The sequence below is a fragment of the Sceloporus occidentalis genome, unplaced genomic scaffold, assembly GCF_023333645.1.
Source record: "Sceloporus occidentalis isolate IW3139 unplaced genomic scaffold, rSceOcc1.0.p SCAF_6, whole genome shotgun sequence".
NCBI classification, from domain to species: domain Eukaryota; kingdom Metazoa; phylum Chordata; class Lepidosauria; order Squamata; family Phrynosomatidae; genus Sceloporus; species Sceloporus occidentalis.
In genome coordinates this window covers 46,579,432-46,595,659 of record NW_028316986.1, presented here as the reverse complement: position 1 = coordinate 46,595,659, position 16,228 = coordinate 46,579,432, and the positions used below count along the sequence as shown (strand labels likewise).

Sequence of the window (16,228 nt, the reverse complement as noted above, 5' to 3'; positions counted from 1 at the left end):
CATGTAATTGCTCAGCCTCATCTAGCCCTAGTTCATGGTGAGAACGCCGCAAAATGCCCAGCTGTACCAGGCCATAGTCATCAGGTCAAACTAGCCCCCTTTTATGCTCTTTGTTAGCAGAAAAGTAGGGTATACATTTTATGAATTAAATAATTTTTTAAAATCCAAGAATGTAGTTCATAATGGATAAAACCAATGAAGAGAGAAAACAGTTAATGTCAGAAGTGGTTCTGAGCTACGGCATGTTTGAGAAACATGTTATATTTTATCACCTTGTGAACTGCAATGTACTGTATTTTTATTGCTGTAATGCCAGTGCGTACACAGATACTACATAAATTACAGTATACTTTGCTTGAAGCCAATATGAGTACTCCTCTTGCCTTCCTAACTTCTAAATACTCATTCACAATGAATCAGGTCATTTGGAAAGTAAAGAAAAGGTTACAGATATCCTGAGATAATCATTTTTCTAAGGGATCAATAAAACTGATCTCTAATCTCTTAGGCTCTCACCCCAGCCCTTGGCTAGTTATTAGAATCTTCTCTTCTTTGTTGAAGAGAAACTGCAAAGAAAACAGAAATGTCATACACAGCAGACACGGCAGTCCAATATTTTTGAATAGGAGATGCTCTGGGTTTCTAAAAAAATAATAAAATAAAAATTTGTACTGCTTACAGGGTCAAACTAGGCAGAATGCTTAGTTTGTATGTATATGTGGAGTTTATGGAAGCGGTGAAAGATGTCTATTTCTCCTAGCATGTGCCTTTCCACACTTCCACGTCCTGCTTTCCACCATGCTTTGTTTTGTGGCTGGTCATTGGAAAATGAATGTTTGCAAGTTTGATTGCTGAAACATACATCTATATGGAACTCAGTTTGTTGGAGGAAAACATATACTAGCTGCAGGGAATGCACACCTCACAATTGTCTAGGCTGACTCCTAGAGCTGACATTGGAAAAAAAACCAGAGGTTACTGTTGTGTATTGAGAGAACATACTGTTGTGTGTTGACAGGAAGAAACAAAAGAAATCCCAGACCTTCTGAGTGACTATGGGGGCCGAACAGACAGCGCAGAAAAGCCAGCTTCCGCACAGCTTGGAGGTGTGGCATTTTGATGCCACATGCCCCCAAGATGCTCAGAAGTTGTGTTGGGTGATTAGACAGAGGTGGCTTCAAGATGCTCCGGGGGCATGGTGTTTTGATGCCACCGGAGCATCTAGAAGTTGCACCAGGGCTGCCAAAGGTGGCTTAAAACTGGCTGACATAGGAGCATAGAATCATAGAATCATAGAATCGTAGAGTTGGAAGAGACCAGAGGGGCCATCCAGTCCAACCCCCTGCCATGCAGAAAATCCAGATCAAAGCATCCCCGACAGATGGCCATCCAGCCTCTGCTTAAAGACCTCCAAGGAAGGAGACTCCACCACACTCCGAGGGAGTGTGTTCTACTGTCGAACAGCCCTTACTGTCAGGAAGTTCCTCCTAATGTTGAGGTGGAATCTCTTTTCCTGTAGCTTGCATCCATTGCTCCCGGTACTGTTCTCTGGAGCAGCAGAAAACAAGCTTGCTCCCTCCTGAATATGATATCCCTTCAAATATTTTAACAGGGCTATCATATCACCTCTTAATCTTCTTTTCTCCAAGCTAAACATTCCCAGCTCCCTAAGTCGTTCCTCATAGGACATGGTTTCCAGACCCTTCACCATTTTAGTTGCCCTCCTTTGGACATGCTCCAGTTTCTCAACATCCTTTTTAAATTGTGGTGCCCAGATATTTTTCACTCCTATTTGGGCATATGGCGGGGCAGATTGGGGCAGCGGTGTTGTTTGTTGTAGCTCTGGGGTGACCAGCTCCAAGGCGCCCCTGATGTGCCTTTATGGGGCTATCTGTTTTGGCCCTAAGTAAGACATAAAAAGATGCCGGATCAGATCAATCTATTCTGTCATTTGTTCGTACAATAGCCAACTAGAGGGCCCTGGGAAGGAAGCCCATAAGTAAAGCTTGAATGTTATATCACCCTTCTGCTCATGCTCTACAATAATTGATATACAAAGACATACGCGGGCGCATCTTATGCGGCTTGAGCATACGCGCTCAAGCTGCGGGGCGTGCGCGGGGCGGAAGGGGCGGCGCGTCCCATTCAATTGAATGGGTGCGCGCACCCGTTGCGCACCGCGCGCCGCCGCGCCGCCACACCGCTGTGCACGAGCCCCATTGTTTACAATGGGGCTTGAGCATAGGCAGAATTCGCCTTACACGGAGGGATCCGGAACGGATCCCCGCGTAAGGCGAGGACACAGTGTATATATATGCAGCCACGATGTATGCTGTTTTTACATGGTCAGAAAAACATGCCTTCTATGTCCACAGATATGATATGTACACAAGCAAGGAAATCAAATGTAGGGGCAGCAGGCACAATCCTGCTTCCCACTCCACACTTTCCAATCAATGCAGCATCTGATCATATAAAAATAGTAATAGCTATTTTGGTAATCCAGAAGTCTGTAACAAGTCCAATAGTGGATTTTAAATTTAACATTTGGGGCCTAAATTTTCCTAAAATCAGGTCTTGTGCCTTGGAAAGCATTGACCTCTGCATCCCAAAAATGGAGAGATGGGCTGAGGTTTTTGGGTCACGTTGAAAAACATGGATCTCACCATTGCTTCCCTTTAGTTAATTATTTGTTCTGTACATGCTCAGCTCTTCAGCCCTGGTGAGCAATGAATATATATAAATGATCAAATTCATTATTACAGATACATGTGAAAATTGCATTCCAGAAAGGAGATGACCTCCCCTTCTGAACCAGGATATATTTATTTCTGAGCATTTTTGCTCTTCTCTGTTATCTGCAAGATAATCAGAACATCTTGCAAGGGTTTAACATTGGTACAAAAGTAATATAACTACCTTATAATAACATGAGCATAATATAAAAACAGCAAATTACCTCTGAGCAGAATGATACAACCAAGTAGTTAAACACAACAATAAGAGCCAAAGGTTCTTGTAAATAAAACTTTGCTGCCCATCTAATAAACATGGAGTCGGGTAATCATCCCCTTGGTGTTCCAAAGTCTAACTACTATGACAAAAACAAAAAGTCTTGCCCATTATATGTCCCCAGCCACATTGGGCCTTCTGCTTTCAGACCAGAGATAACTTCAGTGTATCAGCTGTTCCAGACCAAAGCTGTACCTAACCTGTTAAATTCTACCTGAATTGCCTTCGAGGATGATATCCTACATAAAGCCACAATGAATATGTCTAAAGTTTTTGTTCTGTCCATCCCAAAAAGAAAAGAAAACTCCAAACTTTGTTTAAAGTTTTTTCAATTTGGCTGAATATTTTTGGAGTGTTTAAGACTGCTAAAGTTGAGCATTCCCTAAACTGACAACCAGAAATACATATATTTGATAGAAATTGGACCAAAAAGAGGAATGCCATCCTGGTGAAGAAAAATAGGAGACTGTCATAATAAAATGCAGAAGTTGCAAGGGTCTACCCAGATGTACATTTCCCAGGACCTGACTGATCAAACCCATGACCAGAGGGAGGAGTTTAGAGAGGGATCTCCTATAGTAGCAGTTTGAATTATTACACTTGTAAATCTTAATTTGGAACAAGTTTATGTCTGAGGAAGCTGGCCCAACAGCTTCCTGGAAGGAGAGGGTATCTTTTTCCCATCTTTCAAGTTTGGGAGATACTTGAAGGACTTTCTCGTAGATCAAAAAAGAAAAGAAACCTAATGTAGGACTCTTTTCATTATTACTGTGGAGCTGTTTGACTCCAGGAGGAGGAAAATAAAGTGCAACATATGCCTCCCTTTTCTTCGTGTTCACTGACTGCAAGTTCCCCAAGTGAAAGTAATTGATACTAGGATTTCTCCTCATTGTAACTTGATTTGTAATGGAAAGTACAGCATCTCATTCATTCCCCAGTGGAGCAGTTATAGTAGGGAGAAGAATGGATGCTTTTATTCCTGCACAGGACAGCTAGTGCAAATGCAGTTGTAATTTTAGTTTCAATATAACTGGTTCAGGACTTTCAGCTTTGTTTATACTTGTTACAAAAAAAGAAGAGGGATGTGTGACTAATTTAAACCACATATCATATTACTTCCTGCCTAGATCTCTGTGTACATGTGTTTTGAACCCTGAAGATAATTCCAGTGAAATTGAGATGCTAGAGTCCTTCAACAAAAGATATCAGGTAAGGCGATGGAAATGTAGTGGAAATAATGTAATAATCTTCCTATTTATTGCCCTCAGAACTGGCTTGCCAAACCCATCGTCTCAAGTGATAATTATAAATGATCATCACATGGTAGCTTTGTTACATGAAACAACATTTTTTTTAAAAAAAAAATTAAATTATTATTTTGCATTTTGCTAGTAGAAAGTAAACTGTCCAATGTGAAGCTCAACTTAGGTAATTACTATGTAAACTGATCATGTGAACTTGTCCTATATACGGTAGTAAAAATAATAAACAGTAACTTTCTATTTGGTGATCATTCCACCCTCCAGAAAACGATCCAAGGGAAAGACATGTATGTTGCTTCATAAACTGACCCTTTCATGAGAGTCAAGTCTCCATATAATTAACATGATGCCATCTGGCTGTGTTTCCCAGCAAAAAGGGCTGAAGAGTTTACTCGCATATTAAATAAATATAAATAAGTTAAATATTTAAAATACATATAATAATCTTTTTAGTGGTGATACTTTTAACTGCTTCTAATTGTATTGATAATTTAATTGGAAGGAATAGTGTATCTTTGTTAACACACACACACACACACACATATATACATACCAAGTGGTTAAACACAACATTAAGAACCAAGGGTGTTACTGTATATAAAAGATACACTATTCCTTCCAACCTTTTCTAGCTCTTACAAGAGCAAATGGGTACAGTACTTCAGTTTTTAAAAAGAAAAAAGATTTCTTTTTAAAAAAAGAAATTATTAACAATCAATTGAGACTTTAATCTAGGTAATAGAGCCTGATAGTGAAGGCTCCTCCCTTGCAAAATGTGCATGATTAATTTGGGGGTACTGTGAATTTGCAGTTGGTATAATAATTTATGTTGCTTTTCATTATATGATTTTATAGTTTATTTTTTATTTAAATTTTCATTTATGTTTTATGTTTGTTTGTTGTAAGCTTCCCAGAGAATATTATGTCATGGGCTGGCATACAAAAGACATGAATGTAAATAAATGATGGTACTGTTGATACTCAAGAACCAACATGCTAGTGGTTTGAGTGTTGGACTAGGATTCTGGAAGACCCAGGTGCAAATCTCTGCTTGACCATGGAAATTCACTGGATGGCCTTGGGCAAGTCACACTTTCTTCTTCCCAGAAGAAGATAATGTCAAACCTCCTCTGAACAAATCTTGCCATAAAAAGCCTGATACAAGATTTAGGGCCTCCATAGGTGTAAAACAACTTGAACACATAAAACCACAAAACCCTAGGATAGGGTTGCCATAAACTGGAGTTGACTTGAATGTGCACAATAACAATAATCTGCTGAATACAACGGGGCTTCCTAGACTATAAACAGCTTGAGACCTTGATAATAATGCATATTTACTCATATATGAGTCCCTCTACATTCATCAGGCCTTCAACATACAGTAATTACATTCAGTGAGATTAGGGATGAAATCTGCTGCCCCATCGTTACTATTAAGGGTTAAAAGCCAACTAACACGAAATGTTTAGATGTGTGGTGACCATGAGCAATCAGCACCTGGAGACGAAGCTGATGAGCTACAGCTGCTGATCATAGCAACAAGGTCATTCTACTGCCTGTGTGCAGGAAGCCTGAAGATGAACATGTGTCTCTTTAGACAAGGAGACAGTTTTCTGTGTGGGACAGGAAGAGGCTGAGTTTGTAGGACCACATGGCATTATGTCTATATAAACTCAGGGACTTCCGGTAATTGTTGTGGGTTTTTAAGAGAGGAGTGATTGTGAGTTCTGTATAGTAAAAGTCATGTTGGTTATTTGGTTTGCACTTTGTAAATAAAGATAAGCACTTTCAGGAGTTTGGCTTGTCTGGTCATTAATCAGCAGAAGCCTGGCAGTGAAAGCTGGGCAGTTCCCAGTGACCTGCATTCCATCATTTCTGGAAGACATTCATCCGCTGTTATCTTCACTGAGGGCTGTGAACACACTTCCAAAGATTCATCAGATACTCTGCTATACTCTGACAGTTACTTACCAAGGAGTAAGTCCCAGTAAACTCAGCGAGTTAGATCAAGATTCAGGGGGTCTGCCACTGGGCTAGCAAAGCAGAGCCCCCCACCACTTCTTTCCCTTAACAGCCTCTCCATCCATGGAGTGGGGAGCCCCCAAAATCAGAGACAGACACTTTTCTTTCTGATGGCATATTCTGGATTGGTCCAACTCACTGGGAGTTAATATTTGAGTAAAGGTGTTTGTGGTGCAAATGGGATGGGATGATCAACGAGATGTAGGAAATGTTATTGGGGCCTACTGCTGGCTGGGGAATTCTAGGAACTATAGCTCAAATAAGTATGTCTAGTCAAAGTGTTGTAAAAAACTGTAAGAAATAAATTGACCCTGGTGTATAAAACCAAGCAGTGGAATCCTACTTGTTATAGACTTTGGTACCTCTTTATTTGGAGCACAATTATTTTAGCTATCTATATATCCATCAAAAACCTATAAACCAAAATCTCTATTTGCTGGTATAATATGTAAAAAGAATTATATAGCAGATTGTCCACTGAATAGAGCCAGAAAGGACAAATATACTTGAAAAGACGGCAAAGCTGCCTTGTGCCTGCTAAGTATTAGGTGACCTGGTTAGAGGCAAATGAGGATTAAGCAGAGGATGCAGGAAGGACACATCTTTGAGCTTTTGAAATGGTTCAGTAGAACAGGGAATAAAGACAGTGTGAACAACAGCAACAGCAACAAGAACAGCTGGGAAACTAGATTCTCAGAGTCTGGAAGATTACTGTTGTCTTAAAGATTCAGCTGACAGAAATATTAGTGAGGGCTGTACTGTTGCCCCATGATAGATTCTCCTTAAGTTCTCCGGAAGTCAGAAATGATTTGAAGGTGCACAACAACAACAACAATACTGTTGTGTAATGTTATGAGCTGTCAACCTGAGAACAAAATTATAAGTTGTGTGTGTGTGTGTGTTTAGAAAAACTAAAGTATAACGGCGGCAGAATCACAGTTTTTAAAGAGCTAAAGTGCAGCACTTTCTCCCTGGCTCCCCCTTTTCCAAATCCAAATTGCCCTCAACAGCTGTTTGTCTCACAGCAGAATACACTGAAAAAGTATATTTATCATTAAAACACAAGAGAATAAAATAACAGCAACATCATCATTTTAAAATCACCCTTCCATTATGGTACAAAGATGAAAAAGATTCCTACTCCCTTTTATAGTAATCATGCTTGGTGTACTTTACAATGCAAAGATGAGAAAAATGGCACCACTTGATAATTTGGCAATTAAAGATGTGCCCATTCTCCCAAGTTGATGTTTACTTTGTGTTGGTCTATAGTCCTCTTTAAAAGAGTACAGTATCTTGATTTGCACAACATATTTAGGTGTAGCTGTGTTGATCGTACAGCAAAATACAACAAAATCTAAAATCACAAAACAGTGATGCCTTTACTGGGTCAACTAAAATGTACAAAATACATCATGCAAGCTTTCAAAGCTACATGGCTTCATCAGGCAAAGATGTTAAAAATCATACAGGAGAAAAAAGCATATAATGTTAGATTCACATGCTTACATTTTGTCTCAAATATTACTTGTGTTGTCAGGCTGTCTCTGCCCTGGACCTGTCCTGGACCTCAAGGGAACAGGACATAAATCACTTGGATCTCAAGGGAAGTTACTTTGCTGCTGCTAATAGAGCTGAAATGTTATTACCTGTCTTTTACTGGCCTTTGTCACTAGTCCCCACATGGCCAAGAAAGGGAATGGCCTCTGCCTGCATTGAGATCCCTCCAAATTATTTAAACTGACAACAGAAGTAACATCTGAGACACAATGTTGGTTTGTGACTTTAACATTGGCACTATTCTTCTCTGGTATGAATTTTAACTTCTTTGCTTGATGAAGAAGTCAGTGTAGATTTGAAAGTTTACATGATTTATTTTTCCAGTAAAGGTATACCTGTTTTGCGGATTTTGGATTTTGATGTATTTTGGTCTGTGCGGGTGTATGTGATGAAACCTTGAAGTGAGTGCAGTAGCCACTGCTTCTTACAACACTCTTGTTCTTCTCTGTTATCTGCAGAAAGAAGCTAGGCACAAGTGAGCAGTGCCAAGGAGGAGCTGAAAACAGGCTTTTGAGACTAGATTTTTAGCTGTTGTAGTGAACCAAAACTTTGAGGCCATTCAGAGGCTCATTCATAGTCTTCGGCATGAATCCAGTCTGAGAGTATAACATTAATCTTTGCCTTGCCTGGTGTCTTGTCTCTGAAACATCTGCTTCCCATTACAAGTTTAGCAGTGTGGCATACTGAAAAATGGGCAATGACTGTATTTTTAAGTATGCATCCTGAGAGAAAGGTGGGATATCAATTCAAGATTGTTTATTTATTTGCTTTGATAGGGGGAGACCCACGGCTTAGTCAATAGTGGAAGATATGACACAAGAGAAGATTTCACAGTGGTTGTGCAGCCATTTCTGGAAGAAGCAACAATGCCTATGACTTCGGTAAAATACAAAATTGCAGATTTACAAATCTTCCAAATTTCTATAGAAGCCATTGTTAGGCAGCCTGGTGGTGCCTTCAGATGTTTTGAGTTATACCTTGCATAATTTTAGATGATTTGTCGTGCTTTCTGGAGCATATGGAAGCTGCGATCCAAAATATTTTTTTTATTATTTTAAAAGACGCTAATTGATGGTAGCTTACTTTTCCTGATTTCTCCACTAACCAAAAGGTGTGTGTGTGGGGGGGAGCTACTTGCAAGGGAAGAATGATAGACTGCAGTTTAAGTGAGAGATTTTAAAAGAGTCTGAATGAGCCACAGATTAACAGAAAACAAACTTGATTTGGGTTCTACCAGTGACCAGCAACCTAGGAGGCCAATTGCCATCCTGGAGACTGGATGGTGGGAACAATGAACTTTTCTGAGATGTTTATGTCTCTACTTATGTTAAACTATGCAAAATGGCATAAGCCTGCAGGGATCTCTTTCCAAAGGGAAGTGAAGCCAGGTAAATTCTGTTTCCTGGAAGATATAACTGCCCAGAGAAATGGGTTGAGTATAAGAATATTTCACTTTTGGTCACTGGATTAGATCTCAGACTATCATGGTGTCATTCCTGGATTGCTACATAGAAAGTATGGAGAAGAATAGTGGAACTCAACTGCCAGACTATAACAAGTTCCTAAGAGGGAGATTTAACACAGACACAAATTGTTGAAGAGCTATCCAGTTGTTCCCTATAATCAGTTCACTTTTTTTCTGTATCTGTGTTTTGCCTCTATTATAGCCAGATAAGACTTTACAATGAATACGTTTTTAATGCTTATTCAAACTAGCTACTTTTAACAAAAAAAATAAACAAAAGTTTCCATGAGGCCCTCAATGAAGAATTTCTTTGCTCTGTATCCAAAGCAGAGCTCACCAGTAGCAGGTGGTTGGGAGTGTGGAATCATGGCCAGGAGTGCATGTCAGATACCCACTCCCTCTTCTCAAAGTAAAACTATCCAATGTAAACATACTTTCTAAACAGCACATTTATCAAGATAAATCATTTTATCCTCAAATCTCATTATATGAGAAGATCATTGGGGAAGGATGATATGTTCATGCACTTTTGGTCTTATTCGTGGTACTGACTACTGTTATTGTTTGAATGGTCACTGTGCCAACCATCTATATACATTTATTTATTTTTATGGGATTTATAGTCCATCATTCTCTTAAAATGGGAGATTTAAATTGTTCATGGCCATTTAGTCCCACACTTTACCATGTTTTTGTGCTTCAGATGAGGTGGGTTCAGAAAATTTATCTCACAAGAATCTTTTTATTCCAGTGGCAGCTGTTGGCTTACATGCTAGTGGGTTGGTGAATCCTCTCTAGGCTTTAATCTAAATGAGCTATCCAAGGGTATGAGCCCCCATTCCACAAAATAGGTACGGCACCTTGGATAGTTCAGATTAAAACTTGGAGTAGATTCATTTGATATGAAAGCCACTGGATTTATCTTTCAGGTATCACAATACTATCCCCCCCCCCAACAACAACATGACTACCCTTCTGAGAGTAAGCGTGCTTGTTTCTTTCCTTAGGAGGGGTTGCCTGATTCTTCATATTTTGCCCCAGACTGCTTCCATTTTCATCAGAAGGCTCACTCTCAGACTGCCCGGGCTCTGTGGAACAGCATGGTAAGAGGATGCTCTAGATAAATTACACTCAGTCCCCTCCTTGAACCCCTTAAATATCATTAAATCAGGGATGGCCTTCAAATCCTATTATCTTTCATCACTGGCTTGGACTGATGGGAAGTACATTCCAGCAATCTCTGCGAGACTACAAATTGCCCACCCCTGGTTTAAAAGGACGTTGTTTGCAGCAATATGGTAGCCCAAGAATTTTATGCAGTGGCTTTAATTCAATGATCCATTGGCAGAGAAGTTATTTTTCTTTAGTAGACACCACTATTGCTTTTTTTACACTGTATATGCTTCTTTTTCTCAAATAACCTAATAGTTTATGTGAGAGGGGGAGACAGGAGAGATGATGGAGAGGAATAAGCTCAGTCAGCTCCTGATATATGCCTAGAGAGACTGACTGGATTTAGCCCCTTACTTTGGGCATCAAAGCTGAGAAAATTATGTGTAGAAGAACATCTGCAGTATTTTAAAGGCACTGAAACATAAAATGTCCACAGCAGTAGTCTAATAGGCCACGTCTGCCCTGCAGGTAAACTTGTTTCTGACTGTGGAGAAGATGGTTTGTCAAATCAGTCACATCTATAATTTTACAATGAATTTATATCTGGTGGCTGCCTCCCAGATTAGAATCCTTATTCATTTGGATTATTCTGGGGGCAGCTTGGCTTTTTCCATGGGTGTCAATGGAAATGAATTGCTCCTATTGCTAAATGCAGCACAGGGGGGAAGTTCTTCTGATGAACTGGCTTGAATGAATGAAAGGTAAAACTTACTCTCCCTGTGCAGTGTAATCCCTATAAAAATCCTTACACTGACTATTAATCAAACAAACAAATGACCAAAACCTGATGCAATTTGTAGCATCACTCTGAAGCCCCATTCCCACTGGGCTGTAAAGCTAATCAAGAATCGGATTATAGGGATATCATTCCCATTTGAACTCACTTTGATCCTTGTTTAAAGAAAATCATTCCCATTTGAATTTGCGTTCAATCCTACTTTGATCTATTTCTCTAGTGAAAACCTGAATCAGTGGTGGATAACTGGGGTTATCCTGACCGCACTTTTCCAGCGGTTTTTTTTGTTTTGTTTTGTTTTTGCAGCTGCCGTGTCGGATCCAGGGCAAACTTATGGGAACAACGGGTGTCTGAATTGGTATTTTAGGAGGGGAGGAGCAATGTTCAAGGGGCTGTCCCAGGGGTGTCACCTGCTTTGTTCTCTTTCCTGCATTCCCGACGCCATTTTCCCCCATCCACTTAGCCTTTCCCCCAGTGGAGCGAGAAGCAGAGCAAGGCGATCGCGTGTGAAGACAAATTTTTTTTTAAAAAAAATTAGCTTTTGATTGCCTAAGTGCTCTGTCGGTGTCCGATCATTGCAAATTGCTCCATTGGCTGCACACCCTTTTTATAACTATTATTTCTTCTTTTTCCTTTTTCTGTTTTTGCTGAGCGTCTAAGCGACTCAGCGCTTGAGCATCTGGTGGCAATCACAATGACGCCTAGCCGCCCAAGCGCTCAGGCGCTTCAGCAATCTATTGACCATTAAAAAAAAACCAACAGAAAAACAGGTTTGAAAGATGCAAATGGGAACGGGGAACAAAAATAGCCCACGTCAAAATGCATGAAAGCAACTGACGTCACTGTGACATCTAATCACCTAAGCAGTTGATTGACAGCTTAAAAAAAGGAAAAACCGGTTCCAGAAAGGCAATGGGAACAGGGAACAAAAAAGTTTGTGTCAAAATACAACAAAGAAATATCAATGGGAACGAGAATACGGGTCAAGAAAAACCGAGTCTGTTTGCTCCCTTTTGTAATAGGAACAATGGACGTGATTCAAATATGACTTGGGAACTTGCTCCGAGTCTGACTCGCAGCAAGATTCATCACTTTATTGCCCAGTGGGAATGGGGCCTGAGACTTTAATATACAGGGTTTTTAAGGCCACCTATCTCAGTTGAGCTAGATTCCACCCACAGGCCAGGATATTTTTGCTTCAAGGTCTCTGTGTGGTCAAAATAACCCTGTGTTATATTATATAACACTGGATCTTACACTATTGTCTCCCATCAGTGTTACTTAAGTTGTGATCTGAGGACCAGTACTGGTTTGGAAGGCAGTGGCTACCGGTCCACAACAACTTTCTGAGAAAGACATAAACAGTTGTAGCCAATGGGTGCTAATAAAGTACCAGTCCTTGGCACACTGAGGGGGAAAAACCCTTCCAGTTTGCCATATCAGACAGCTTAAGAGACACTACTTTATATACTTTACATCCCTAAGCAAAAAATTCAGGAAGATCTGATAAATTTTTAATTCAGAATCCAGACCATAACAATGAATTTGCAATTATGAATTTCCCTCAAGTTTGTTGTTGTTGTTGTTGTTGTTGTTGTTGTTGTTTTTAAAAAAGCTTATAATGTAGTGGGTTATTTTTTCATGTTTCATCTACCAACACTGGATTTTTCTTCTTGTTCTTTGGTAAGCTGGAACCTATCGGGGGGAAAACAAAACTGCAAGCACTTGAAACTGAAATAACCCTCAAATGTCCAAATCAGGTACAGTGACTTTTCTTAGGAATATATAACAAACGGTTGCCATTATTAACTAGCTGATGCCTGTCACAAATTACAGGTCTATTTTCTGTCTTGTCTTCCTCAATCTGCCAATTGGAGGAACATATTACCATTGTGACCACCATGCCTTTTCTCCCTCTAGGGCCTGTGAAAGGCAGAAATCACACCAAATGGGAAAGAAATGCTCCCCGATCCTATCTGAGAACTTCTGGGTGGATGATCCAGAAAAAATTACTTTTTTGGACTACAATCCCAAGAATCCCCCAGTTGGCTTAGCTAGTGGCTGGGAGCTTTCTCCAGTTTTAACTGATCATATAGAGCAGTGGGAGATTTCCCAAGCTCTGATAGATCGTCTCATGTATTCAGCATTGGCCAAATCCACAGAAAAAGCAGGCAAGGCCAGCTCTGTAATTAGGCAGGACAGCTGGCTATATAGATGTTGTGTATGTATGTCCACACAGCCTGTTCTGAGCTTCCAGAACTAACCTGCTGCCCTAAGGTGAAGGATGTGGTATCATTGCCACTGTTAAGGAGCCAAATGCCAGTCTGTTCCATGTATGCATGGGGAATGCTACTGGGGGTACCATCTTGTACTCTGTCATTTCAGATAGCAGAATATATCGGGCAGGCACTAATAGGATGCTGCCACAAACTGATGGACTGCAGTCATGGAGGGCACACTTTTGCCAAGCAATCTTGCTTTAACGGGGAAGAACGTTCTCTATTTTTTCAAACAAGATGAGATGCCCAAGTCATTCTGCTACTCCTGACAGGGCTACAGAGCATTGGAAGTGGCTTGAAAAGGGATCCCTCTAGAGAAAGTGAGAGGCATTCTCTCCCCCAAAGAAGGACTAATGAAGTGGCATATTCATATTGTGTAGTTGGATCAGGAGGGGAGACATGGCTTATGGGAGCAGAGGTAGCTCTCTAATAGTTCATGAGCATTTCTCACTTCTTTCAAGGTGAGTCTCCTGACACATCTCTAACTTCAGTGCATTACTGATCTTACTGGTAGGTGGTTTGGTTTCCTGCCATCTTGGTGGCCAAATTCACACTGCCTGCTTGACATTTTACAGCTTTCAGAATTGGATGCTCCATTTAAGTTCTCCCCTTATGTACAGTTGAGGCTGGCTTAGAAGGAGGTTATGGGAAGGCATTGTAATTCTTCTGTTCCTAGGATCCACCAGAGGTTGCCTGGACCAAGAAGAGAATGTATCGCAGTGAATTCTACAGTTCATCTAAATAAGATGCTAGGGCTTCCTGTAGGTTTAATTTTTGTTTTTTGTAAATGAGAAGCATCTCCCTTAAGAGGATTAATCAAAGTAGACCTTTGGTGCTAGAGGAGAGTCATTGCCTTTTAAATCCCACTCTGAAATAGCTGTTTTACCTCCCAGGGTACCTGTGTGCTTCTCTGTGTGGGACAAAGAATAGTATGAGGTGACAATTGGGACTGCAAAAACAATGTGGTGGTATCTGAGATGAAGAATTAAAGCTTCTTTCCCCTATCACACACATGTCTGTAGTCCCAGTCCAATTTGTCCCACAATGGCTGTTTTTATCTTCTTATGGGAGGAAGCCCAGTCATAGGTCTCTTGCTTTCCTGTTGAATTTGGTCCTTATTTGGTAGATACAGATACAGAAGATTATTATTCTTATTTCTAAGATAGAGTTGCCTGTAGAAGGCTCCTTGGGGCCATTTCTTTATTTTGACTTTAGTATCCCTATTCCACAGACCCAACCATATTTTATGACATACAGAAACAGCAACTATACTTATCAGAACACAATCACCCCAGTCTACGGAAGCCAGTTGCTATGCGATGATAGAGTTCCATCCATCAGTAACCCTACTTCAGGTAATCTAAGATGTTTCTTGACATCTACCTTAGCAACAGGAAGAAATTTTACTCTGGTTTAATTTGAAACTTACTTCTTCTCAACCCTGGAGAAAATATATAACAGTTGATTAAGCAATTTATGTGGCAAAAATAACAGTATTGCTGTATTTTCAACATGCGTGTATTCTTTAATGGAAATTAATCAAGTTTGGAATAAAAGTATTATATAAATTAACTCTCAGTAGCAAACCACATACACTGCATGTACAAAGTTGCAGCTTACATCTGTACCATGGGTGATTAAAGTAACTTGTACACTCTTACCTCGGGTTACGAAATTAATCCGTTCCGCCGCCATTTTCGTAACCCGGAAGTCTTCGTAAGCCGAGAAAGCCATAGGCGCTAATGGAGAGAAGCCGCGATTTGGTGCGAAATAGCGCCGAAAAGCACCAAAAGGTTATTCGTAACCCGGAATAACCTTCGTAACCCGGAAATATTTTCTATTTTTTTTTTTCGTAACCCGAAAATTTCATATCCCGGCGCATTCGTATCCCGAGGTAAGAGTGTACTGCAGGAACAAGTTGCAAATGGTATACTAGTCACTAGATTGTGTCTTTAACTAGTCATGAGATGGACTCTTTTTGAGGTAGAATCAGTGACTAGACATTTTGGTCCCGGCTTCTGATCCGTTTTTGGTTTTATTTTTGGTTGATAACTTGTGAGAGTAGGTCCCTGTCTACTATTTCTGGCCTGAACTACACCTTCTGGAAGCCTCCAGAAGTTAGTTTTAAAAATGAACATGGGCAGGGTCAAGGGCTCATGTGGAATAAGGAATGTTGCATGCTACATGTGTGCAGCCTAATCCTGGGCATACTTATTCAGGAGAAGAAACTCCCACTAAGTCCATTGGGGCAACAAATAAGCATGCATACGATACAAATGTCAAGAATAACCACAAAAGTCCTCACCCTTGACCAAAAGTATGTCTGGATACATTCAGACACAAATGATCTAGTGGCAGAAGATTTTTTGTATTTCATGACTTTGTGGGGAAATTTCAATTCCCCAAAAACTCACAACATTTATCTGCAGAACGGAGTGTGTTTTGCAGAAAACATTGGTATTCTTTCATTAAAACAATGGTTTCTGCACAAACAATTTCTTTACAAATAAAGACATTTTTTAAAGTTCAGAAATGTGCAAAAATTCTTATAATCTTGCCCAGTAGAGAAAAAGCTTTTGAAACACTTTGTGCTTTTAAGGAAAAATGAAATAAAAATCTCTGGCACAGGATCATAGTCTTAATTATTTCAGGAGAGCTTTTGTAGGCAAAAGCCTGCATCACACATTTAAACATTTGCTGTTAAGTAGACCCTAAC

The 16,228-nt window shown here is 40.1% G+C and overlaps 1 protein-coding gene across 1 annotated transcript in view; it reads left to right on the top strand.

Moving 5' to 3' along the window:
• PLB1 (phospholipase B1) overlaps positions 1-16,228 on the top strand; it is a 111,918-nt gene that overhangs the window by 26,094 nt on the left and 69,596 nt on the right. Inside the window, exons 12-16 of the mRNA XM_089528355.1 lie at positions 4,140-4,221; positions 8,636-8,740; positions 10,332-10,427; positions 12,922-12,993; positions 14,744-14,867. Coding sequence (XP_089384481.1) covers positions 4,140-4,221; positions 8,636-8,740; positions 10,332-10,427; positions 12,922-12,993; positions 14,744-14,867 — 479 coding nt within the window. The remainder of the gene's footprint in view (positions 1-4,139; positions 4,222-8,635; positions 8,741-10,331; positions 10,428-12,921; positions 12,994-14,743; positions 14,868-16,228) is intronic.